The sequence below is a fragment of the Castor canadensis genome, chromosome 2 (assembly GCF_047511655.1).
Source record: "Castor canadensis chromosome 2, mCasCan1.hap1v2, whole genome shotgun sequence".
Lineage (NCBI taxonomy): Eukaryota > Metazoa > Chordata > Mammalia > Rodentia > Castoridae > Castor > Castor canadensis.
In genome coordinates this window covers 75,678,199-75,703,414 of record NC_133387.1, presented here as the reverse complement: position 1 = coordinate 75,703,414, position 25,216 = coordinate 75,678,199, and the positions used below count along the sequence as shown (strand labels likewise).

The following is a 25,216-nucleotide window of genomic DNA, read 5'->3' as shown; positions in this document are numbered from 1 at the left end:
TCCTAATTTCAAAGGGAGATTATAGAAAGCCAGGAGAGACAGATATTGTCTAAAATTGGTTCTAAGATCCTGGATTACTCATATGGGCGTTGAGGACAACTTGAGAGCTTAGAAGACGAGGATGAAGGAGAAAATTGATATGGACAGCTTGGAGGGCTAAAATGCCACAAGGGGAAATGGTGGTTCTTTTCTCTTCAGAGTCCAGTGAAGAGCTTAATCTTTCTTCTCTAAAGCTTGGGACTTGCCTCAGTGGACTTCTCATTGTCCCAGGACTGCATTTGGGAGGTAATCACACTCATGGTGGGCCTCACTTGCAAATTCTCCATGCACTACAGGGAGCAGGGAGTGTGAGAGCCAGCATAAGACACCTGGGGAGACATAATGTCAGCCGAGAGATCCTGCAGATGTAAAGCCAGTTGCTGGGAGAGAGTAGAGCCAGAGCTGCAGCTGGGGAGACATCACCCTTCTCAGGAATTTACCTAACAGGGCCTAATGGGTCATTAGTTTTAAACACCCAAGTGCAAAGGGAAAGCAGTGTGAAATCATGGGTAGACAGGAATTCTGTCTCGATTCTCCTCCCCTACCCCCTGCTTTTACCCTGACTTATCCCTGGTATTCAGGAGAGGTAGAAAATGTGACAGAGTTAAAAAAAAAAAGGTCCAAATTCTCAATAAACAATCATCTCTCTCTCTCAATCTCTCACTTTCTCTCTCTCTCTTTTTCTCTCTCTCTCCTCTCCTCACATTGGAAGTATGGGAGCTGCTGGAAAGGGAGAAACTCTCACTTTAATAAAAAGACTAGTCTATTAATTTCTGCATTGAAAATGTTTTATGACTTCCTTAGTCATCTTGACTAAAGGAGTTTATTGTCAAAGAGTAATCACATAAAATAAGGGTGATGCCCATTATGGGCAAAGAAATCCCTCACAGAGAGAATGGAGGGAATGGAAAAAATGAAAGGTTGTTTTCTTTTGTTATCTGCGAGTTCTGTTTCTTCAGCACACTGGTCCCATATTCCAAAGTGCAAACAGGGAAGCATCACTTTATGAAAGTTACTTGACAGTTAGAAGATGCAGTGCTTCAGCTTTACATAAAATAAATGACCGATACTCTAGCTTTCCAAATAAGTGAATGATTTATAATAATTCATTTAAAAACCAATAAAACTTAAACACACTTTTATTCTAATGTAATAGCTACACCAAAACTTCTAGAAGATTCCATGATAATTCTCACTTGTTTATTTACTGTTTGTTAAATTAAAAAGAAAATCATTTTATAGCCACGGCTAGCACTGTGGGAAAGGTGAATAGGTCTAAATTAATTTTCTTCTCTATTTCAACACTTTGGAAAACTCAAAAGGAAATAAAACCAATCCAGAAATTCATTTTTTCTCTCCAATTTTTCCTTTTCCCATATGAGCAAAGCCTGGAAGTACACAGACACATTAGGGAATGTTTCCATTGTGTGGGAGAAACATCTGTTGAGTGCACCATGGACCACCAGACGTGGAGTGAGAAGGAAGCGTGTGGGGGTGGAGGCGGCAGACAATGAAAGAAAACCTGAGAACTGGTCATTTCCCAATTCCAGCTGAATTGCCTAACCTTCCATTTACCTTTTGCATTATATAAGAATTCAAAGGGCCATAATATTCACATTAAAAATGTTATTTAAAAAATGATGAACTAGGATTCCCAGCACAGTTTTAGAATATTTTCCTTCAGTGACTATGCGACACATTCTGCTTTGCACATCACTCTGGATGAAGCCTAAACTGGGTTGTTTTCATGGGTTTAGTCCTATTCTGCTTTTGCCTCTATTTGTCAAGGTGGCCATGTGCAAGACCAGAAGCTGCAGGCTTCCTCTCAGCCCAGAGAAAAGCGACAGCAAGGATGAGACAAATTCATGATTTAAACATCAGGAGCTACAAGGGCCCTGGAAATGCAAATGATTATCATTAGAAAGTAATATGCGACTACTGAAGAAACATTTGAAAGAATAATGTGGTCTAGGAAAACAATCCTGCAATCTGTATTCAATCAAAACTGACCAAAAATGCTTGCAATGATGCTTTGTGTTGTTGGGAGCCAAATGCTTTCTGGAACTCATGAAGAAAGTTTTGCAAAGAGGCATATTACCAGCAGAATATTAGTGAAACAATAACCAGCCTTAGAGTTGACCTGTCCAATATAGGGGAGATTTTCCATCTGTAATGTTCAAGGTATTGAGAGAGGCAAGAATATACCTGCCGAATAGTCCAAGGTGAGATTTATCGGTAAGTTTGTTTTAGTGTATAGCACTTGGACCTGGACATGCTGCCTGGCAAATAACTTATGTGTGAGGACAATTAAAATCCAGTATGTGAAGTTCTAAAAATCATATGGAGCATAGCTATACTTAGAAGATTGGACAAGAAAAAAGGACACCATGAACTGCTGGAACCTGCATAATTAATTTTGATTCTGGGCCAATTTAATAAGTTTCTCATGTGCAGTGGCACTGAAATTATATTAACCTCATTTTCATAGAAAACAAGATATAAGTTTTTTATAGATTGTAGTTTTCACTATTTGCCTTCGGTTCAGAGCACTGTGAGCCAGACTTTTGGGCTCCAGTCTCTGGCTATGATTAAATTTTAGGTAAATCATCTACCTTCACTCTTACAGCTCACACCTGGCATTTATGAAAAAGGCGGCGTCCTTTGGAATGCCTACCGGCAGAACTCAGGCAAAAAGCTCTCCCCTCCCTACCATATTCCATGAAAGAACTGCTCATCCAGGAACTATATATCATAAATGCTAAATGTATGCAATTTAGAAGATGTTTAGCATGCTGAGTAATCCCAGTCCTCATTTATATACCTATTAGAAACAGAAACATGTTTTAAGTACCTTTTCAATAAAATATCATAGTTCAATGAAATTGAGACTCATATCATTTACTGCCAAAATCAGTCAGACAAATGGTAAGGGCATTAAAACAATTACCCCAGATTTTTCTAAGCCAAGTGTGTCATACCTTTAGTGTACATTTATTTTCTAATGAGAACCTGATAAAATTAGCTTAAAATCAATATTCAAGCAAAATTGTATCATAAAGATCTTATCAGCTCTGTCTTTATGGAATCCAAGGTGATTGTAAAGTGACTGTAAAAAGAATAGCTTATAGCAAAGGTAGATACAAAATGGAGGCAGAGATGCCCAGCTTCTCCTGTTTTTAGTTAATTTGTGGACCCAAGTAAGGAGTTGGTGCTTTTCAGCAAAAGCAGTTTGAATGCCTCTTACAAAATGGAGCATAGTGAAGAGAATGGTCTCTTTAAACCAATTTATAAAGTGATAAAGTAGGTTGCATTACAATACAAATATAAGAGAAAAACCTGTCATGAATCAACCTTATAGAAATATTTTTCCTTTATATTCTGGTGGAAGTTTTAAAAAATAGATTTCTATTTTATTATGAATGTTAGTATTGATAATGAAAACAATTAAACAATTTGGTTTTAGACCTCATGACTCTCTTAAATAACCTCTCTTCCTCCATCCCTCCTGCCCCTCCTTTCTTTCTTCCTTATTTTCTTCTTCCAAAGAGACATCCCATTTTAATTACTTTTAAAGTTTTAACTTTTCAAATTCAGATGAGTACTCTGGTATTGAGAATTAGTTTTGAGACTCTTTGTTATAGTATAGAATATTTGTAAAAACATTCCAATTTGTGGAGGTGAGATTAAATTCAATTAAACCCTACTTCTTCAGGAAATATTATTTTTGACAATATTTTTAAGCAGTTCATTAAAACATGCTGAGATTTTTCTGCATAATAAAAATGTTGCTTAAGAATAACAATTGTAGTATAGAAAACTGCTTACACAGCAGCAGCTTTCTAATTGGGTGAATTTAATAAACCAAAATTGTTAAAATCTTTGTTGTGTTTCTTGAGTCCCTCAGCAAAGAAAATTTAAAAGTCAGTTTTATGTAATTTTTCATTTAAATATAAATGCTTGACATTAAAAGAGCAAATTTGTTCTACTCTGACTGCAATTTGGTCACAAAATAGTTAACAGATTCCATAGATTGTCAACTTTTGCCCTGTGCGCTAACTTGTTGAAGCATCCACTGAGTCTCTTAAGCAGCTACCTCCATTTTATGATTCAGAGAAGTGAGCTGTGGAGAGCATAAACAACTCTTAAAGGTCATATGGTGGTTAAATGCAAGAATCTGAAGGAAAACCAGCGATTTGTGAATCTAGAATCTGCATAATGCTGAACTAAATGCCAAGAACAACAGGTGAATTAAAGTGTTTAAATGATGATAGGATTGATAAAGTAGGAGGAAATGTGATTCATAGAGCATGAAATTAAGAATTTATACCTGGAAAGTGAAGCATCAAAATATTATAACAGGTAATTAGAAGTGAATTCTATACTTGTAACTTCAAACACTTGTTTTCTTTCACCTTACAGAATAATGGAGTACACTAAGTGTTAGTTAAGATCGTTTTACTTGGACCTCTTATTTTGTGAGTTTGGAAATGCGAAAAATTTATTTTCTCTAAAGTTAAAAAAAAGCAAGGAAAATACATAAAAGGATAGGATACACAGAAAGGTAAAACTCCTCAAATGTTAACACATGTTGTCATGACAAAATAAAGTATATTTGAAAAAACAACATTCCCCAAGTATTTTTATTGACTTTTATTGTGGTAAAATTCATGTAACATAAAATTTACCATTTTAAACATTTTAAGTGCACACTGCTGTGCGTTTAAGTATATTGTTGTGTATCCATCACCACCAAACACCTGCAGAATTTTTTCATCTTCCTAAACTGAAACCTTTACCCATTAAGCACTAATTTCCCCCTTCCTACTTCTCTTAAACCCACACCATTATATTTTTTGCCTTATGAGTCTGACTACTGAATGTACCTCAAGAAGTAGAATCATGCAGTTTTTCCTTTTTTTAATTAACTTTTTTTCCACTTTGTATGTTTTCAAGCCATACATGTTGCAGTATGTCAGGAACGTCTTTCTTTTAAAGACTGAATAATATTCCACTGCATATATTTTGTTCATCGCTTCATCCATTGATGGACACCTGGATTATTTCTACATTTTGTCTATTGTCCATAAGGCTGCTATGAACATGAGTTTATAATATATGATTTTACCTATAGCTTTATAGATAAATTTTATCTTCAATATGCTTAGAAGCTTTGGAAACCCCTTAATTCTACATTATCCATGAGTAGTGGAATGAAAACGTTTCTTCTTTGCTTTCTCAGAAGGTGCAAGAAAAAAAAAAAACTAAGTTAAAAAAGCCAAAACAAAACCACCACTAGCAATAATGAGATCTTTAAAACTCCTGAAATTTTCTATTATAATGAATATTAAAATGACACAATAAACATAGGAAGAATCCAGTTTCAGCTAAGATATTGAGCCTACAAGTCTATTTCCTCTCCTTTCTAAAAACCTATTACATTAAGAGCAATGGAATAAGTATGTACCTACATGATTATATAACACAGATAGATGATAGATAGATAGATACATAGATAGATAGATAGATAGATAGACACATGCATATTTATAATGAGAAAGAGAAAATTGTATTAGGTCAGACTGTCTGAGGGGACCTGAGAAGGCAGGAAAGGGAAAGAGAATGTTAGAGAAAGAAAAATATTGAAATGACCCATCCGTGTATGAATGTAATATAATGCATTATATAATAAGCTGTTTAATATTAGGCAAGCTTGGTGATAAAGAGTAAGTAATGGAGGAGTTAATTTGGTTAAAGCATGATATATATAGGACTGAAGTACCAAGGCAAGACTCCCCCTTGGAATATTAATATGCACTTAAACATGAATGACAGGAGGTTAAAACAAGTCTTTTCCAGAGTTGAGTACTAGTGGAAAGTTGCTGGGCATAAGGAAAAGGTGAATGAGGATGATTATAGTGAATACATTTTGTATCCGTATATGAAAATAGAAGAATGAAATCTGTTGTAATTATTCTAAGAAGGGGAAGAAGGATGAGGGAGAATGATGAAGAGGGTAAATCTAAGATCTATGGTAAACACATATGTAAATATCACAATGTATCCCCCGTACAACTTTTATATGCTAAATTTTTTTTTAAATCACAATGTAAAAAGAAAGTATGCATCTACCACAAAGAATAAAATAAGGTTGAGGGAAGGATTTGCAAGCTAAAAACTTTTTGGAATCTAAGAAGCCTGTACACAGATGAGTGGTGACTGGGAAGAAGTTTGTCATGGGGCCCAGTGGGGTATATGAGTGGAAAGGGCTTTAAGAAGGAAGTAGGCTTGTTCCTGAGGTATCTATTTCAGCAGATAGAAATAGAAGATAGAATAAAATGTGGTGTTTAAGACAAAATGTAATTGAAATTTCATGTTAAAGACTTCTCTACATTTCACATGATATGTGAATGGCCAGGTGATGCCTCCCCAGAAAGGAAAAATGAGAAAGAATTCTCTAACAATTTAGGAGTTGGCAGTCCAACAAAAAGTCTTGTTCACTGTAGCATTTAATGCTTCCAAAGTGTAACATAAAATTCCTTGCTCCTTCACCAGAAAGATAAGAACAAGAGTTAAGAGGCTGTGTATGTTGTCATTTTTAACGGACACACCTCAGACAGGCACCAAAAATTCAGAGTATAGAAGGAAAAACCAATAAAACAAAGAAAAATGAAACAACTTATATGAGCTTATACAAACAAGAGCAACAAAAACAACAACATATCCCCATGAGCTATCCTTGCACTCTGTGTCTCCAGAAAGAAAGACAGGTTGTGTAGACAGGTTTCACACTTGTCAACAGAAATATTCTGCTGTACTACAGGAAGGCAGTGCAAGGGATCCTCCAAAGGTGTCAGGGAAAATGAAGTTTAACCTAGATTTCTCTGTCAGCCAGTCTTTGTATTAGTGGATAGATGGGTAGATATAGTCCCCCAGTGACTTCACTAGAAAACTCCTTAGTTATTTGTGGAAGTACTTTAGCAAGACAACAAACGAGCTGAGAAACAAGAAGAGGTAGGAAAGAGTTGATTCAGCATCTCCAAGAAGGCAGTGAGAGGCTGTTGCAAGATAATTCCTTCATAGGAGCAAAGATGCAGTCACGATGGAGTGAGAAGGGCTAGGGGCAGATAAATATATCAAACTGATATTGAGGATTTGTCAGGGTATAAAAACAGATTTTAATTTTAATTTGTACCCAAAATATTTTCTGAAGGATATGAGTGGGTGTTATAACAATAAAAGAAAGAAATACTATTATGTGGTATAGTTTTCACCTTTCAGAATTCCCCAGTAGAGAGTGAACACTGGAACTATGGGTATGAATAGCTTTATAGTTCACTTTAGAATTATGAAACTGGAGGTTTGAAAGGCAAGTAGAGCAGTGGAAGGGGATGTAGAAAAGGGGAAAGTATGCTAGCAGCTCTTCTCTTCCACCATTACACAAATTTACACAAACAAGAACAACAAAATAAGATCTGTATTCAGACACATTGCCATGAGGTTTCCTTGCACTCAGCTTTTCTCTCTTCTTGTTTATAGAGCAAAGAGTTGGGAAATAGTTGTAGCAATGCTAAATACACAAAATGGGGAAAAATGAGAAGAATATTCCCTTTTGTACTGTGATAGTTATATGAAATAGCTAGCTCTTTTCTTTTTTGATACTGACATCTATTGGAAGACAGAAGAATATATTTGTATGTTTGTTTTTTGAAGACAAACACAAACAGTAAAATTTAAGTTCCAATTTAAATGAAAACTTATGTATGTATGTGTAAGAAATGAACCATTTTAATTACACCACACTAATTGCTAAAAAATACATTCGTATGAGTCATCAATCTTTAAACCTCTTTTAAAGTCAGTAGTTGTTTCTGCAACTCATGTACATTAGATAACGTGTTTATGACTCAAAATAACAATTAGACTTGAAGGAGAGCAGAGTAAATTGTAGCACAAATTCAAGTTCTCTGAAGAATTTCCTATTGGATCAACAATAGATGAAGAGAAGAAAGTTTTCTGGAATAATTTTATTGACGAAATTTGCAATGTCTTCTTTTAAAAACATTTTTAGAAGATTTGTTTAAGTTCCAAATCTATTCACCACTGGGTAAATGACTTGCACTCAGTGAAGCATGTGTGCTAACTCAGGCCTGATCTACGATCTGAAATCTGAAGTGAATGTGCCAAAGCCCCAAATCTTAGAGCACCAATAGGATGACACAAGGGGAAATTCTAAAGCTGACCTTGTATTATGGGTGCACAGGTGCACGAAAGACAGGTGAACTTAAAATATTTTATTAAATATCCTCTAGGCTATGTGTGTAGGTTGTGTATGTAACAAAAATGAAATTTGCCTTTAGACTTGGACCCCATCCTCAAGATCTCATTATTTATACACAAATGTTGAAAATCCAAAATCTGAAATCCTTGTGGTACCCAGCACTTTGGATAAGGACTATTCAACATATATATAACTGCCACCCAAATCTGTCTTTCAGTCAGATGCACTAGGCCTTCCTCTGGAGCTTTATATCTGAATGAACTTATAAACAACTCTGTGGAAACGTGGAGCACACAACTCTGATGTTTAGAAAAACATCCTGCAAAATATGTTTTTTCTCACACTGAGGTGTGTTAGACCTTACCAAAATTCTAATATTTTTTCTTTGAATTTCTATCAAAAAAAAAAATCAAACATGTATCAAGGTGCAGGGGCTCATAATCTCAGCTACTAGAAAGTAAAGCTAAAGAATCACAGTTTAAGGATAGTCCAGGGAAAGAAAGCTAGCAAACCTTATCTCTAAGAATGAACCAGATGTGTTGGTGCATAACTGTTATACCAGCTGCACAGGAGGCACAGGTAGGATCATGGTCTGAGACTGGCCCTGGGCAAAAATTCTAAGACCCTATACCCTACCAAAAAATAACTAAAGCAAAAAGAGATGAGGACTTGCCTAGCAAGCTCAAGACCCTGTTTTCAAATTCCAGGGCCACTGCTAAAGAAAACAAAGAAGTTAGAAAAAGAAAATAAAGCATGATGAGCGAAGTCATTTTCTTCATTAACTCTTTTTTTAAATTAAAATTATAAAAGTAATATATGATTACGTCACACATATAAATAATAAAGAGTAAAATGTAATGATTTCTCTGTTACCTCCCTAATACATTCCTTTCCTTCCATGTGAAATTTTATAATGTGTAAAATCATCATATGAATTCACCTCCTCAACTATTCTCCTTCATTCCTCACCCCCCCAATTCCTGGAGTAGTTTCAACAGGAAAATGTTTGCATTAACATACACGTGTATACATTTTTTGCACCATATTCACCCTCCTACACCCTTTCCCCATCACTGACCCCCTCCCACTGGTGCCAGCCTTTCCCTCTGGGTAGGACTTGTTCTACCCTCCTGTTTTCTAATTTTGGAGGAGAAAACAGAGAAAAGATAAAAACATGACATTTTAACTTGTTTGAGATAAAGGTAGCTACACAGGAAGTTTCCTCGTGATATTTCCATATATATATATATTATAGCCCCAATTGGTTTATCTCCTCTAATTTTCTTCATTCTACCTTAATCCCTTTCTTATGGTGGTTTCAGTCAGTTTAGGATTTCTGTATTCATTTTTGTATAGTGTGTATATCAACCCTATTCAAGTTCTGAGTTTCCCTATACTTCCTGTGTGTAACTTCCTGTGTGTAACTTCCCTTTAGTGTGACCAATGTTTCATAATATTGCTGCATTTGTATTAGGTCTAAATTTCAGAAATGAGAGAGAACATATAGCTTTTTGGTCTTCAGAGCCTGGATAACTTCAGTTAGGATGATGTTCTCCAGTTTTATCCATTTACCTTTGAATGACAGAATTTCACTCTTCTTTGTGGATGAGTAAAATTCAATTGTATAAAAATACCACATTTTCTTTTCTTGAAATTATTTCATTTTATTTATTTATTTTTTTTTTCTTTTTATGGATAAAAACCTCAGAACTTCATTTCTCTGGCAACCTACTCAGGGCCCTTCTCTTCCTGTGGGAACTTTCATTCTTTCCCTTGATAAACTTCCCTACCTCTATGCTCACCCTTTCTTTTTTTTTATTATTTTATTCACATGTGCATACATTGTTTGGGTCATTTCTCCCCCCTGCCCCCCTCCTATTTTATCATTTTTACATTTACTTACATGTGCATACATTATTTGGGCCACCATCCCAACCTTCTAGGCAGAACCTGTTCTGCCCTCTTGTTTTCCTATTTTATTGAAGAGAAAACATAAGAGATAATAAGAAAAACATAGGTTTTTGATAGTTTGAGATAAAAATAGCTATACAGAGAGATTCCAAGTGTTGCTTCCATGCAGATGTGTACTGAAACCCACATTGGTTCATCTCTACCAAACCTCTTCACTACTTCCCAATCACTTTCCCATAGTGGCCTCTGCCAGTTTAAGATTACCCTATATTCACTTCTCTACAGTGAGCACATTAACCTCATTCAAGTTTTAGCTTTCCTTCCCTTTCCCTATTTCTCCCGTGTGTGTTCTCTCCTTAGGGTGTGACCCATGTCCAATTATATTAGTACATTTGTTTTAGGTCTATAATCTGCATATGAGGGAGAACATGTGATTTTTGGCCTTCTGAGCCTGGGTAACTCCACTTAAGTTGATGTCCTCAAGTTCCATCCATTTACTTGCAAATGACAAAAATTTCATTCTTCTTTGTGCCTGAATACAATTCCATTGTGTTTAAATACCACATTTTCTTAATCCATTTGTTGGTAGTGGGGCATCTTGGCTGTTTCCATAACTTGGCTATTGTGAATAGTGCTGCAATAAACATGGGTGTGCAGGTGCCTTTCTTGTAACCTGACTCACATTCCTTTGAGTATATCCCTGGGAGTGGTATTGCTGGATCATATGGAAGGTCTATTTTCAGTCTTTTGAGGAGCCTCCATACTGTTTTCCATAGTGGTTTTACTGGCTTACATTTCCTCCAGCAGTGTACTAGCTTCAAGGTTTCAGGTCTGATACTAGTCTTAAATCCACTTTGCTAACTCATATATCTATATATATATCTATATATCTATGTATTTGATGGTACTGTAGTTTGAACTCAGGGCTTTGTGCTTGCTAAGCAGATGCTCTACCACTTGAGCCACACTTCCAGCCCTTTTTTCCCTTTTTGCTCTGGTTATCTAAGAGATGGGGGTCTCACTTATTTGTCCAGGCCTTCTTGGACCAAAATCCTCCTATTTTTTAGTTGCCATTATCCCTGGGAAGACACACATGCCACCACACTGAGCTTTTTTTCCATTGAGTTGGGGTCTCAATAACTCCCCCTAACTCCCAACTTCTCAGGCTGGCCTTGAATCCAGATTCTCTGGATCTCAGCCTCCCAAGTAACAGTGTTTATGGTGTGAGCCACCAGCACCCAGGTGATTTTATCACATTTTTGTATTAGCTATATTTGTTTTACATGGTCATTGTTCTATAATCATAGATACCACAATTTAATAGTTTTATACTTATTTTTTATGTATTCGTATTTTTTTTATTATGTTATATTCGTACTATTTTCCTTCTTAATTCATAGTTTCATTTTGAATCTTGGATGATCTTTGAGTAAGACATAATTGGGCTTGTTCTACTGGGGTTAGGAAATCAGTATGGATCTAAAAAATTTAGAGTGGATATTATCAAAAAAGTTAACAGACAAGAGTAGATGACACTTTCTCCCTTCTTATAAAATGATACACATCATGCTGTTTGTTTTTCTAAATCTGTATAAGAGTAGCCATCACATGAACCTGGCACGCCCTCATCCTTTGTGGATTCATTCAAGTAAATTTGTTCAAAAAAGCTAAAGTGAAAAATAAAATTCAATAAAAAAAAGTATACATATAGGAAGAGAAGTGATAAATGATGGAGGGGATGAATTCAACTATGAAATATTGTAAGAGCTTTTGGAGATGTCACAATGTACTCCCAACACAACAATAATTTTTTAAAAAAGGAAAAAAATCCTTACCTTTTAATTACATGCAATAAGATAATTACTTCAGAAGCCATTATATATGAGATTTGCCTTTTACCTAGGTTATTTTGTAGTAGTGATATAAGATGTCTCAGGTATAAAACATTTCCTGTTTTTACGTGAATGCAAAGGAGGGGAATGTTATAAGGCACCTCCCCTCGCCTCCCTCCTGTAGCTTCATTCCTGAAGTCCCTGGGACTCTGGATTTTGTCCTTTTCTCTTCTCCTCACTTGCCTCTTCCTTTCCAATCTTTGGGATCCTGGTTTAGCATATTCTTTCCTCCAGCCTCTGCAGGTGCTGAGAAGCTCAGCTTGCTGAGCCATCCACATCCATTCCTACGATATTGGGACCGAGTTTGCGGAATTGTCCTGGGTCTCTCCCATTGAGACTTTCAAAAGAGAACAATTCAACAACTAATTAACATCTTAGGGTTGCAGCCTGTCAACAAATGTTGCTCTTTACTCCAACTAAGGTCAAATAGGATTTTTTTAAAGCCTTGATGTTTTTGGCAATCTAGGCAGGATAACCAAATCTACTCACCCTGCTGAAGTGAACAAAGTAACTGTTGAAATTCCACTCTGGTTATCTCTGTGAAACTATAAGTAACTACTCACCATATTATCATGCACCCTCCTACAGATCACACACTCAAACTTATATAAAAAAAATCATTCAAACCCAAATATAGTGACATTCTACAAAATCCTTAATCAGTACTCTTAAAGCTATCAAGACCTTAAGAACCAAGAATGGTTTGAAAAACTGTCACAGCTAAGAGGAGCTTAAAGAGGCATAATGGCTACAAATAGGATGTGTTTTCTGGGCTGGGATGTAGTTCAATGGTACAGCACTTGACCAGCATGTGTGAGGCCCTGGGTTTCATTCCTACTCCAAAAAACATAAAAAAGAGAGTTTCTTTTCTGTCCTGGGTGGACTCTTGGAACACAAAAAAGATATTGGATAAAAGCTGAGGGGTTACAAGCACAGTATGGACTTCAGTTAATAACAGGGTGCTAATACAGTTGTGATAACTGTCCCATGCTAATGTACAAACTTGGTTTAGGGCATATGAGAATAAGTATACACATATATACTGTGAAACTGTATTTTACAACCACTTTGTAGAACAAAAGCTAATGAAAATTAAAGTAAACATTATGCATGGTTTGCCTTTGATATTGTAATATATATATATTTGACTATATGCATATTTAATAAAGAGACATCTAGAATGATAATAAAATGTGTTAACCTAGTTGCCCTTGTTGGTAGGCTTTTTGATTCTTTTCGTGTATCTGTGACATTAGTATCTTTCTCTACTAATCATTTATTGCTTGTGTAATGAAAAGATTAAACAAATGCAAAATGCACTCTTCTATCCCCTTTTTAACTATATGTTACAGAAATCTTATACAAAGAGGAAATGTATTTTCTCCCAAAACAAGGGATCCAGAGATGAGGTGGCTTCTCATACATGAGCCAGAGCTCTGGAAACATTTCATTTTCTCTTTTAGCTGTATGTCCTCAGCTCCTGCATAGTTATAAGATAGATGCCAACATTAACTACATGATAACATGCTTTCTTTTTCACATCCAGAGGAAGAGAGGAAACACATCTTTTCGAACCTTGGAGAAAGATGAAAGTTAGCTCAAGTCCCGGTGCCATTACCTAACTAACTAGTAATAGTGGCCATCGCACATTAGAATGCTCACAGGCTTTCGCTTGTTTCCTAAACCAGTCACTGTTAGTGGAGCTACGAAAAGTGGGTGCGGCCTCTTCAGAATTCACTTGGAACTGTGTTTAGAATCCATTTCTCTAATACATAGGCTGCTAGAAGGGGCTGAAATAAAGTCTGTCCTCAGTACCTTGTAAGTCTGAAGATGGAGCATACTGGCCATGCCATTGACTCCCTCTGGTTTAAGTGAGGTAGAAAGAATTCATAGCGATTACCCACAAACTGATTACAGTAAAGACCTTCAATATCATAATTCCCAATTAAGATATATGAACTAATGGTGTAATCAAGCAATCTGGTAAGTCCACACCCATGAACAGATAAGGGACAGAAAAAGATACTAGAAGACTAATTTTGATATATTCTCTCCATCAAAAAAAGAAAAAAGAAAGAAAACTACATCACCTACGGACAGAAGAGCTCCACCTTAACATCTTGGCCTTACATTTATACCCTAGAACAGATGTTAAAAAAAAGGAGCAGGTTATGGGCCGTGCGGTCCACTGCTTGTTTTTATATGACAGGAGAATGGCTTCAACCCTTTAAATGCTTGAAAAAAATCAAACAATATTTTGTGATACATGAAAATTATATGAAATTCAAATTTCAGTCTTCATGTGTAAATGTGGTCATAGCCACATTTATTTGTTTCTGTATTGTCTATGACTGCTCTTTTACTACACAGTGGCAGAGTTGAGAATAATTGTGACAAAGGCCATCTGGACTGCAAACTCAAAAACATATTTACTGGCCAGCACTTTAGAGGAACTGTTTGGCGACCCCTGACCTGGAGCCAATCAGGGATTTTGCTGTCTTCCTCAGTGGGGAAGATTAGAAGTCTCTTCAGCCATATGTCCACCTTCTTGAGGCCTCCGCTGTCTGACCTCCATGCCAACAACCATGCCTCTGGTTATCCTCCTGGGACCACTGACAGTATAGTGAAATTTGCCAGTAGAACATCTCTCTGAATTAGCTCTGAACTAGGTCAAACCAGTATAGGAATTAATCAAGTCTAAGTCTGAAAATTATGTTCTGTTTGATTGTCCATTTCAAATTATTTCCAACTACATTGTTCCATAGAGTCTATCAGAATTGCTTCAATGACAGTGACATTGAAAACATAGCTACCTCTTGCAAAGTGTATTTGCAATGAAAGTACCCTCAATTGTCAGATTTATTTTAGAAGCCTTCTTTTTCACAACCAGCATTACGTAAAATATCTTCATTCTCCAATTGTTTTTGAGGCTTATGTTTCTGACACACCAAAATTGAATTGAGTGTGGTAGGCACCTAGTAGCAGAGCATTTGTTCTCTTGTAGTTTCCATCCTGTGCTTTCAGAACTAGTTTGGCTGCCTCTTGCTATGAAAATGCTGAGGCTTAAAAAAAATAGCCTGTCTCCTGAGGAAAGAGTCTTCCTCTTAATAATTAATCACTGCTGAGACAAATGGAGGTCTCGCTGTCAGCATGATGCTCAAGCCTGTCGGAAAAGTTCTTGAGTTCAGTTAGCCTTTCTACAGTTCCATTCTTGGCTGTACACATGAACAAATTTTGGACACCACTGACTGGCTAACCAAGTGGTAACCTAAAAATTTTTAATTTAAAATCTCATTAATGCCATGCAGATTAAAAACAAGAAATATTTATCTAACCACCATTGTATAAAAGACCCATAATGCTCCCTCTGTTGTTGCTGATATTGTTTTCCCTTGCTTTTCCTAAATCCTTATTTCTGTTGCATGGTCTTATGTGGATCTGAGTGAGAATTGCCAGTCTAAGCTGACAATCTCCTCCCTACAGTTGATATGCTAAATGTGGCTTAAAGTCCAAATCAAATAGAGCATATGTGCCCTGAGGCTGTCTGTCGTGGCTAATAACATTACTGAGCCAATGCAGCTGACAATACCTTGTGCAATCAGAGTCAGCAGTGGGGATCTGCATGATTAGCAGGTTGTTTTAGAGCCAGTGGGCCTATATGTTTGATGAGATATTTTAGCCCCAATACTATTGCTGGGAACTTCTCTGATCACCAAGGCATGGTATTTCTAGGAAGACGGTCCACTGCCTATAGATAAAATCCCTATGTGCTGCCTTGAATGATGATGTCTACATCTACATTTATTAAGGCTCAGCACCGTACACCACAGGAAACAGCATCTCAAAGTCAATGCCATTAGTTTCTGGACTGACTTCCAAAAAGTACAGAACTTAGAATTTTAAAGGACTATTTTTATATACTTAAAACATACATAGCTCAATGAGGGCAAAGCACTGGTAATGGATGGTAAATTTAAATTTCTTGCTTGAGTTGACCTCAGAGAAGCTTCTAAAGTGGTTGAAAAGTTTGTGGAATTGTGATTTTAGCCAAAGTCTGAATATGAACATTTATCTGAGAATCCACTGAATGGCTGAAATGTGTTATAACTGCTTTCAAAAGGTTCTATGTTCTTTTTTTTCTCTCCTTTTTAGTGTTTAGTGGTTGTAATTGCCTTCTAAATAGACAAAGGGTAAAATATGTCATTGGCTTAATTCCACTACTCAAGCATGGGCCATTTGTGTAAAGTAGTATAGTGATCAGCTTGGTTCTTTTACAGTCTTATCTTTTTCTATAGAATGTTAACTTACAATATGTCTGCATACTATTATTAGTTGCAAAGCTCTTCCTGGATAATTCTTTTGAATATATAAATTCTGAAGAAAACTTTACTCTTTCATTTTAGATATACATTAGTAAGAGCTAGCTCCATTTAATAAGATAATGTTTTATACCACTTGTTTACCTCTAAAGCTATATATAACCCAGACATTATTATTTCTATATTTTCAAACTTTCCACCTCATATCCTTATATATATTTCAGTGAAGCAATATTTAAATTTTGTTGGATATTGTTGGAATTTCTATAAAATACTGACTGCTACAGTTTTTATGACTTTGGGTGCTATTTATAAGCACATGTAGATTTGCATCAAATTAATAACATTTTTACTATGAATTTATAGACATAATTGAACATGCCAATTTAAATTATCAAAAATCTCCCAATGTAAAAGAAATAAAATAGGATCTCTCCTTTCTTTTCACTCAAATTTTCCTGTACATAATACTTGAATACTTGTATTCAAGTATTCAAGTATTCAAATTCAATACTTGAATACTTGGAGCCATCTCAAATTCAGCATTTCTCAAACTCAGTTCATTGAACCACCCCCTCTCCCTGCATGCCTAATCTTTCTCCATCCAAAGACTTTTCTATCTTAAGTGTCAGAAATGTCAAACTTCTACTTGCTCAGGCTAAAAGTTTGGATCACATTTGACTTCCTTGGTGGTACATTTAAAATATGTTGAGAAGGTGACCACTTCTCACTTCCATTTGCCTATTTAGAAGGCAATTAAATTCTTCCATTGCTTCTACTCTTCTACTCTGACCCTGCTATCATCCTTTCTCTACTAGGACTACAGCAGGCTTTTGTCTTTTTTCTTTTCTTTCTTTTTTATTTTTTTGCTTTTCTTCTTTTTTCTCTTCAGAATACAGCAGCCAGAGTGACTTTTTTTTTTTTTTTAACATAAGCCAGATCATGTTTATACTGTATTCAAAAACTTAAGGGCTAAGAATAAAAGGGAAAGTTCTTCAATGGACATGCCCACTCCTAGGGTGGTCTTTGCCCACCTATTAGCATGTCTAACTCTTCACGAGTCCCATTCTTTGTCCAAACATGCCCTAGTAACTCCTCTTAGAAGAGCAACCTGCTCTCACCTCCTTCCCCTTCATCTAGTTTCTCTATAACAGTTCTAGTATCCATATAATAACATTTTATTTTGTTTGTTACTTAATATCTGTCACTTTCCATAAGAATGTACACATGGCCTGGAGTTTGTCTGTTTTGTTCACTAATGTATTCCAAACACCTAGAACTGTGTCTTATATTGTAGATACAGAATTATTGAAAGAATGAATTATATAAATAAGCTTTCATGTGAAAATATATGCACATATTCATACCTATTAATCATTTAAATGTGAATAAAATTATCTTGAATCAGTATACCACAATATCTTTAATTCCTTGCAATAAAGCACTGATATTTCATTTTACTGTTTTAATCTTTGATGATCAATAGTATAAATAGTATCAAAATATTTTTTGCACTTGCCCATTTATAAGAAAATTACCTTGGATAATTTTTAAATGTTCAGTTAGTTTTCTGTGATATAAATATATTTCTCATTTTAAGAAATTAGAATATATGGCATATTTATTTAAGTAATATAATATGAAATAATTTCATTTCAATAGGAAAAGGAAGACCTTTCAGATCTTCTACTGCATAATTCTAGACAGGTTACTTAAAATCCTTAAGGGTGTTTTTCCCCCAATATTCAATGATAAGCTCTTTGTGTATCATCTATGTCATTTGCTTGAAAGAGTTAAATTATATCAGAGAAGTGGTCATTTTGGGAACTACAAGACTGTTTAAGTCTTAGAGGTATGTTTTACCTCTAAGACTTGGACACCATGTTGACATTTGTGGTAACTGAAAGGCCAACCATGATCATCCTTTATTATTTGTTTGCTTGTTTTGTGGTACTGGGGCTGGAACCCAGGGCCTTCACCTTGAGCCACTCCACCAACCCTTTTTGTAATGGGTATTTTGAGATAGGGTCTCGCAAACTACTTGTCCAAGCTGGCTTCGAACCACAATTTTCCTGATCTCTGACTCTTGAGTAGCTAGGATTGTAGATGGGACCCATAGGTGCCCAGCTCTTTATTATTTTTAATCACCCCATTCCAAACTGACCTAAAAAACTGAGATGAGCTCTTGCTGTGGTCTAAACATGGCTTGTATTATATGGTGGGGGTGGGGATATTCTTACTGGACAGCTCTCTGGTACCATTTAGCTTTACTCATGGCTCTTTAACACATCATTCCTCGTATTTCCAACCTTCCACTGATGCTATATATTACTTGATACCCTTTGATAAACTCATTTTCTGCTTAAATCAGTAAGAGCTGATTTATATTGCTTATAACTAAGAGTACTGACAGACATATGAAGCAATTATATTACTTTATATAAAAATGATTTTGAGAAGTCCATTCAAACTATTTAGAACTACATCCAAGTACAAAATAATTTATAAAGAATCCTTAAAGGATGATAAAATTACTGTACAATTTGACTTTTCCAGATAATTAGATGGAGATATTTGTGGATTTAAACCCATTTTGGCTTGAATTTTTAAAAACTAACAGAAGAGATCACTACTATTTCTCAAATCAAAGGTATTTTGTTATTGAAATTCTGTGCTTATGTGTGAGTAGCATTATGTTCTCTTTCTCTCCCATTACCATATTTTTAGAAGCATTTTGTGCTCAATTAATATTTGATTATTAATTGTTTGCCTGATCGTTACAGAAATGTGAGCAGGCAGCATGATCAGAAAATCACAAAAATACTTGTGATCATGTGGGCTATTATTCATAGCTGTGAATGCAGTTCAATTGGTACCTTGCATCAAATTAAATAGACAAAAGGCAACATTTTCTATTTAATAAATATTAAAATGTTTCAAAAAATTAAAATGCTCTTGTGGTCAGTATTAGTAACTGATAATTGTAGGATGATGTTATTGACTTCATGTTACAGAAATGTGCTTAGAGCAAGTTTGTATATTAGGAAGGAAATTTATTTTGAGAGTACAGAAATCTCTTATGAAAATGAAGTCTCATAATTTGGGTCTGGAATGTTCCTGAAATGGACATTTGTTAATGGTTTGGTCTGCACTCCATGGTACTATTGAGAGAAGGTGGTACCTTGAAGAGGTAGGGCCTAGTAGGACATCTTCAGGTTATTGGGGGAATGCCATGGAAGGGGTTAGTGGATCCCAGCATATTCTTCTTTCTCTCCTTAGATTTCTGGCCAAGAGGTAAGAAGTTTCGCTCTGCCACACACTCCTCAGCATAAAGAACTGCCTAACCACAGGCCCTAAAGTAATGAGGCCAATCAATCATAGACTGGAACCTCCAAAACTGGGAACAAAAACATACACTTTTTCTCTTTCTAAGTTATTGATCACAGGTATTTGTTACAGTGACAGAATTAGTTAACACACCAAAAGTAAAAGTACACTCAGGATTCTTGATGAAAATGAGGGAACTGAAGAATCCAGGATCACATTTTTTCCTCTGAAGAAATAGATCTGCTTACTCTCTTTTATATGTCCTGTGTTCTCTCTTTAATTCAACTTTTGTTGTTTCTCTCTAAGTTGTCACCTACTGAGTTTTAATCATTTCAGGACCCACCACTTATAGACACCTGGTGCAAAATGTCTGCTGAACTATGCTTCATCTTGCTGGAGGGAATTTTTCCTTGAGGCAGGTTTCGCAATGTGCATCAAGTGTCCACTCATGATCCAATCAACTGTGGCACTGATAGTAAAGACATACATACCAATATGACTTCTAAGAGACCCTTCCTTGTGAAATTTTTGATATGAGAGATAAAAACCTTAGGAAAACGGCTGCTGTGAAATTGGGAACTAGGTCAAAAATTTCCTTCTACAGGTAATAAAGGCAACCTCCTGAAGAGAAGTAATGAAACATTCGATTTAGTGTTATCACTTTGAAATTTTAAGGTCTTTGAAGGTAAAAATAACTTCCTTCTAATTCACAATGATTATAAAATAAATATTTAAATTGTCTTTACCATAAAATTATCAACTTTTGCCTCACTTTTTACCTTACTTCACTGGCTTTATTAATATTTTGATATACCATTTCAGAAATATCTTGCTAAATAATAATGAAGTAAAACTGATGTATCAGAATACCTGATTGAAATACTAGGAAATCTTTATTGTTGTTCTCCCCAGGAATCAGAAAAATATTCATGTTGCCACTATCTCTACTGTTTCAGATTTTTATTAAAAGTTTCCCAACATTAAATATGCCAAATTAATAGATAATAAATGTTGATGTCCAAAACAGTAAATAAAGATTTATTAATTTTAATAATGAAAGAATGTTCAAAAGAATAGCATTTTAAGAAGTCTACCATCCTTATGAGTCATATAACTATATTCTAAGAGAAAATCTGGTTTTAAGAATTTATACATAAAGAGTGTTTTTGATGGATACAATCTAGTAAGTAAAGTTTCTTACATTTACAAAGCTTTTTGCATCACCATACACAATCAATTAAATGAGATTTGGACATTCCATTTTCCTTTTTATATGTTGTAAATATATACATAAAATCTAATTTATACTGTTTTGAAATATTCTCTTCAGAGAATTCACAATTCAGCAAGTACTATAATGGCACCATAAAAATTTAAAGTTGGAGCAACTGGAAAATCTCTAAAAGTGCAATCCTGCTTCTTTATGTAGCATTGAATGTTCCCCACCTACTAGGGCAGAAAGAAGGCACACCCTCTCTCAATTGCTGTCATATACCACCATTATATTGCTAAACTCACTTCCACTTCTTTAAAGATTATATTTGTTTACTATTTGGTTAATGTTTTTCTTAGGAAAGAAAAAGCTAGGTTGTTTATTTTATTTCATTTTGTTTTATGTGCATTCCAGTTAACCCTCTATTCTTTTCAAGTCCTGCACACATACCCTGGGAGCACATAGTGAAAAGTAACAGAAAAATGAAATCTCTGAGAAAAAAATTGAAAACAAAGAAATTAATCTACTTTGTCTTATAGCCCTTTTTAGATCCTAAAGATTTTTTTTCACAACAAACCTGGAGATATTTTGAAAAGTTTATTCAACCAAAGTCTGAAAACTTTATCTCATTATAAATAAGTTTACCCTATTTCCTAACCTCCACAATTAACCAGAAATACATTTCTAAATAGAATCTATCCCAAGTTTTTTTCTTTAATAATGTACAAAAGTCATTAGTGAGAGGCTTCTCCTTTTATGATATTATACACAGTGTTATTAGGAATTGAATACAAGGAAAATATAATCAAGAAACCATCTAAGAGAGATAATCTAAGAAACTAGTTACTTAAAAGAATATAATTCCACTCACTGTAGACACACCTATCACCTCCAAAAAAATCTTCTGTAATCTAAAACTGAATGTTTGCCCTTTCTTCAGCATTTTGTACTTATTTTTAGAGCTGAATCAAATTTACTTGTGTCCGTCATTTTTATTGTTTCCTAAGGAGTCTTCATTGATGAAAGCACTGGTCTAAGTTCTGGGATATAATACATAATTTATCTTACTTCAAGAAAGAAATTAAAATTTAATTGAGAGACAGGAAACAAAAGCAAATCAATGATATGTTGGAGCATTATATGCACAGCACTCTGGGTGATTCTGCTTTATGAGTTGGCTACTGTACTGTGCATTCCATTTGTTTTGGCACAGATTCATCTGTATAGAACAATTTTCTACAGCAAGAATGCTCTTGTGTTTCTTCTGTCCTAACAATGCATGGGTAAGAAAAAAACTTGAAAAATCAACTGTGTTATGCAGAACAGCTGTCGCTATTATTCAGGGCTATGATTCCTTGTTGTTGACAAGGCATGTTGTGTTGTTATTATTATGTATTTTTTAACTTGTTTGCCCCACAGATGTGAAGGTTGTTTGTCACTGCTTCTCCTTTACAGATGTGACCACAGAGCTTCCATGAGATCCTAAGCACCGTATCCTCTAGCAGTGCTTCTCAAACTTGAAAGATGAGAACAATCATGTAGGATGCTCACCGCAATATATATTTCTGGGCCCCCATCAACACCTAGTAATGTGGCTGTATTCTCCATTAGCCACAGTAGGTGTGGTTCACCATACTTTCAAAGATCCAAGCAAATGCACTAATTTTTATTTAAAATCTGAAGGAAACATATAATCCATCTTGATCAAATTCGTCTTTATACTAACACAGTTCTAAAATATAACATTTAATATTCTGTGAATGAAAGGACTGACCATTGAAGACAAGACTAGAGCCAATTAGTACGAGAATTCCATCCAACTAGTATCCACAATATTTAAAACAGCAATCCAAGAATCAACCAAAATTTACAAGAAAGGTTTTGAAACATGTGAGCAGTATTTTAAAACTGTATCTTTTCTGGTTTCTGTCAGAGTTCAATCAGAAGACGGAACCATTGTGACTAGCATGGAGTGAGAGGTTTATTGGAGGGGGTAAGGCTTTACATAAATGTTAAAAGTTCAGAGAAATAAGATATGGAAAAGCTACTTGGAGCATCCAGTCAGCTGTCCTGAGTATAAGCCCAGATGGAAGGGCAAAATCTGGTAGATTTGGTGAAGCCACACTTGTGGAGCAGAGGGAGTAGGACAGGAAAAGTGAAAGCAAAAGTCTCTGCAAGGCTGTGGCCTCTGGGTTTGCATTGGAGGTGATGTCACCAGGACCTGAAGCTTGCCAGGAGAATGAGATACTGAGCAGGAAACAGCAATGTAAGCATTAATACAGCTGCAGACACTGCACTGCTGATGACCTTCTGAGCGTACTCACTGCTTTTTTACTGAGGCCTTCCAAATCTGAAAACTTCCTCTTCAAGTGGTAATTACCTGGAGGCTTATAGGAAAAGGATTCTCAGAAATGCAGTTCTATCTTAAGTAAGTCGACAGTACAAATCTCTGCATTGTCTGACCATCTGATATAAGATACTTTTCACCTGTGTAACACTCACTCTAGGCTATAGTCAAGGTTGTGTTATTCCCCATGACTCCAGTCTTTTCTCTCCTGTCTTCTCACTTTCTAACTGCATGATGTGGAGGAGGTTATCTAACATCCCTGAGCATCAAGTGTCCTCTTCGTACAACAATGTTGATAGCAAGAGCACTACTTCAAAGCATTTCTGTGATAATCAAATGAGACAAATAAGGCAGAGTGGTTTTAGTATCTCGGTTTATTTGTTTTATATCAACTAGGTACATGGTAAATGTTAGTTATTAATATTATTGTAAAGTGGATGATATTATAAAGTGACTGTAATCTAACTATAGAAATAGCTCTAAATCCGCATCAAGTTGTAGTCCTATTTTATGTCTTAAGAATTTAACATAGACAGAGTGAAGAATCAGACTATAAAGAACAATAATTAGATAGCAGGACTTGTACCAGCAACCTTGCAAATGGGAAGAAAACAATGAACTGAGAGAAAATAACTGTTCATCTAGAACTCTATATTCACAAAACTATCTTTCAAGAATACAGGATATTTGAAAAGGACCAATCCACTTTTGTCCTTTTGACTATAAAACCAAACCTCTCCTACTCAACCTATTGCAAAACTAATTATATATTATGGAATAAAAAATAAACCATTAAAATCCAATTTTTAAAAAGCAACAGGTTCTGCTTAGAAGCGGGGGCAGGGGGTAGGGGAGAGGTGGCACAAGCATGTATACACATGTAAGTAAATGTAAAAATGATAAAATAAAAAGAGAAAAAAATTAAAAAGGATAAGGGAAACCTATATTTCACACATAAGAATTCCAACAGTAACAGATCTTCCCTAACAGAAATAATGAACATATTTTAAGCTGTAGAATAATTCATGAAAAGGACAAAAATATAAGAAAGAATAATAAGCAAATGTATAAAATATAACTAAGAACAAATAAATGTTAACTGTATTTAAAATTAATACTATTTGTAACTGGTTCTTTCTGATACATTTTACCACTGAACTAGATTCACCAGGGTGCTAGGATTCTTTTTTGAGAGTTGCTTCACCAAATTTGCAAGTTGAAACCTTATTTGATTAGAAAAGATTCTAAAATTGACATATAAATTTGATGCTATAATAAGCATATTCTATATTGAATAAAAGTCAATATAATAATTCTCATTGCTTCAGAATTCTTTTATCCACTATAATTTTCAGACACTTGGTTTTGGGAATTTTGGTAAGTCTGACTATAATAGGGGCTACTAGGTTTATCTTAGTATTTATTAATTCTCTCTTTGATAGAGATAGAATTCCTTATTTTTAGTTAGATATATGGCCACCCACTAGAGCTTACATTTTCCATTCTCCCCGGCAGCTAATTATATCTCTGACATAAAGTTTTGGCTAAGGAGATAGATTAAAATGTATTGTTTGTGATTTCCAGAAGTACTTTTATAAGGAAACAGTATGCTGCAAATTGCCCCACTACACTTTCCAAGGCTGGACTATGAATGTGGTGGTGAGCTACTTTGAACTTTGAGGAGGAAGAATGCATCCTAGTGATGACCACGCAACATGAGAAAAGGAGTGGAGGCCTCTGACACTGCAGAGTACATCATGGCATGGACTTCGACTCTTTTTGAAAGATACTTTGCATCTGTTAACGTCACTTGAACCTATAAACTAAATAATAGAAGGACTGTAAAAATACATACGCAGATTTACAGTCACATTGAAATTCTTTATTGCA

The 25,216-nt window shown here is 35.3% G+C and overlaps 1 protein-coding gene across 2 annotated transcripts in view; it reads left to right on the top strand.

Moving 5' to 3' along the window:
* Window positions 1-24,926, top strand: part of Agmo (alkylglycerol monooxygenase) — a 345,305-nt gene extending 320,379 nt beyond the window's left edge. The window contains exon 14 of one of the 2 annotated variants that reach the window (XM_074065070.1): window positions 24,911-24,926. In XM_074065070.1, coding sequence (XP_073921171.1) covers window position 24,911 — 1 coding nt within the window. In that variant the 3' untranslated portion in view covers window positions 24,912-24,926. Of the gene's footprint in view, window positions 1-1,827; window positions 1,844-24,910 lie in introns of those variants that run through there. The other variant, XM_074065069.1, reaches the window with a different exon arrangement.
* The last annotated feature ends 290 nt before the right edge of the window (window positions 24,927-25,216 follow it).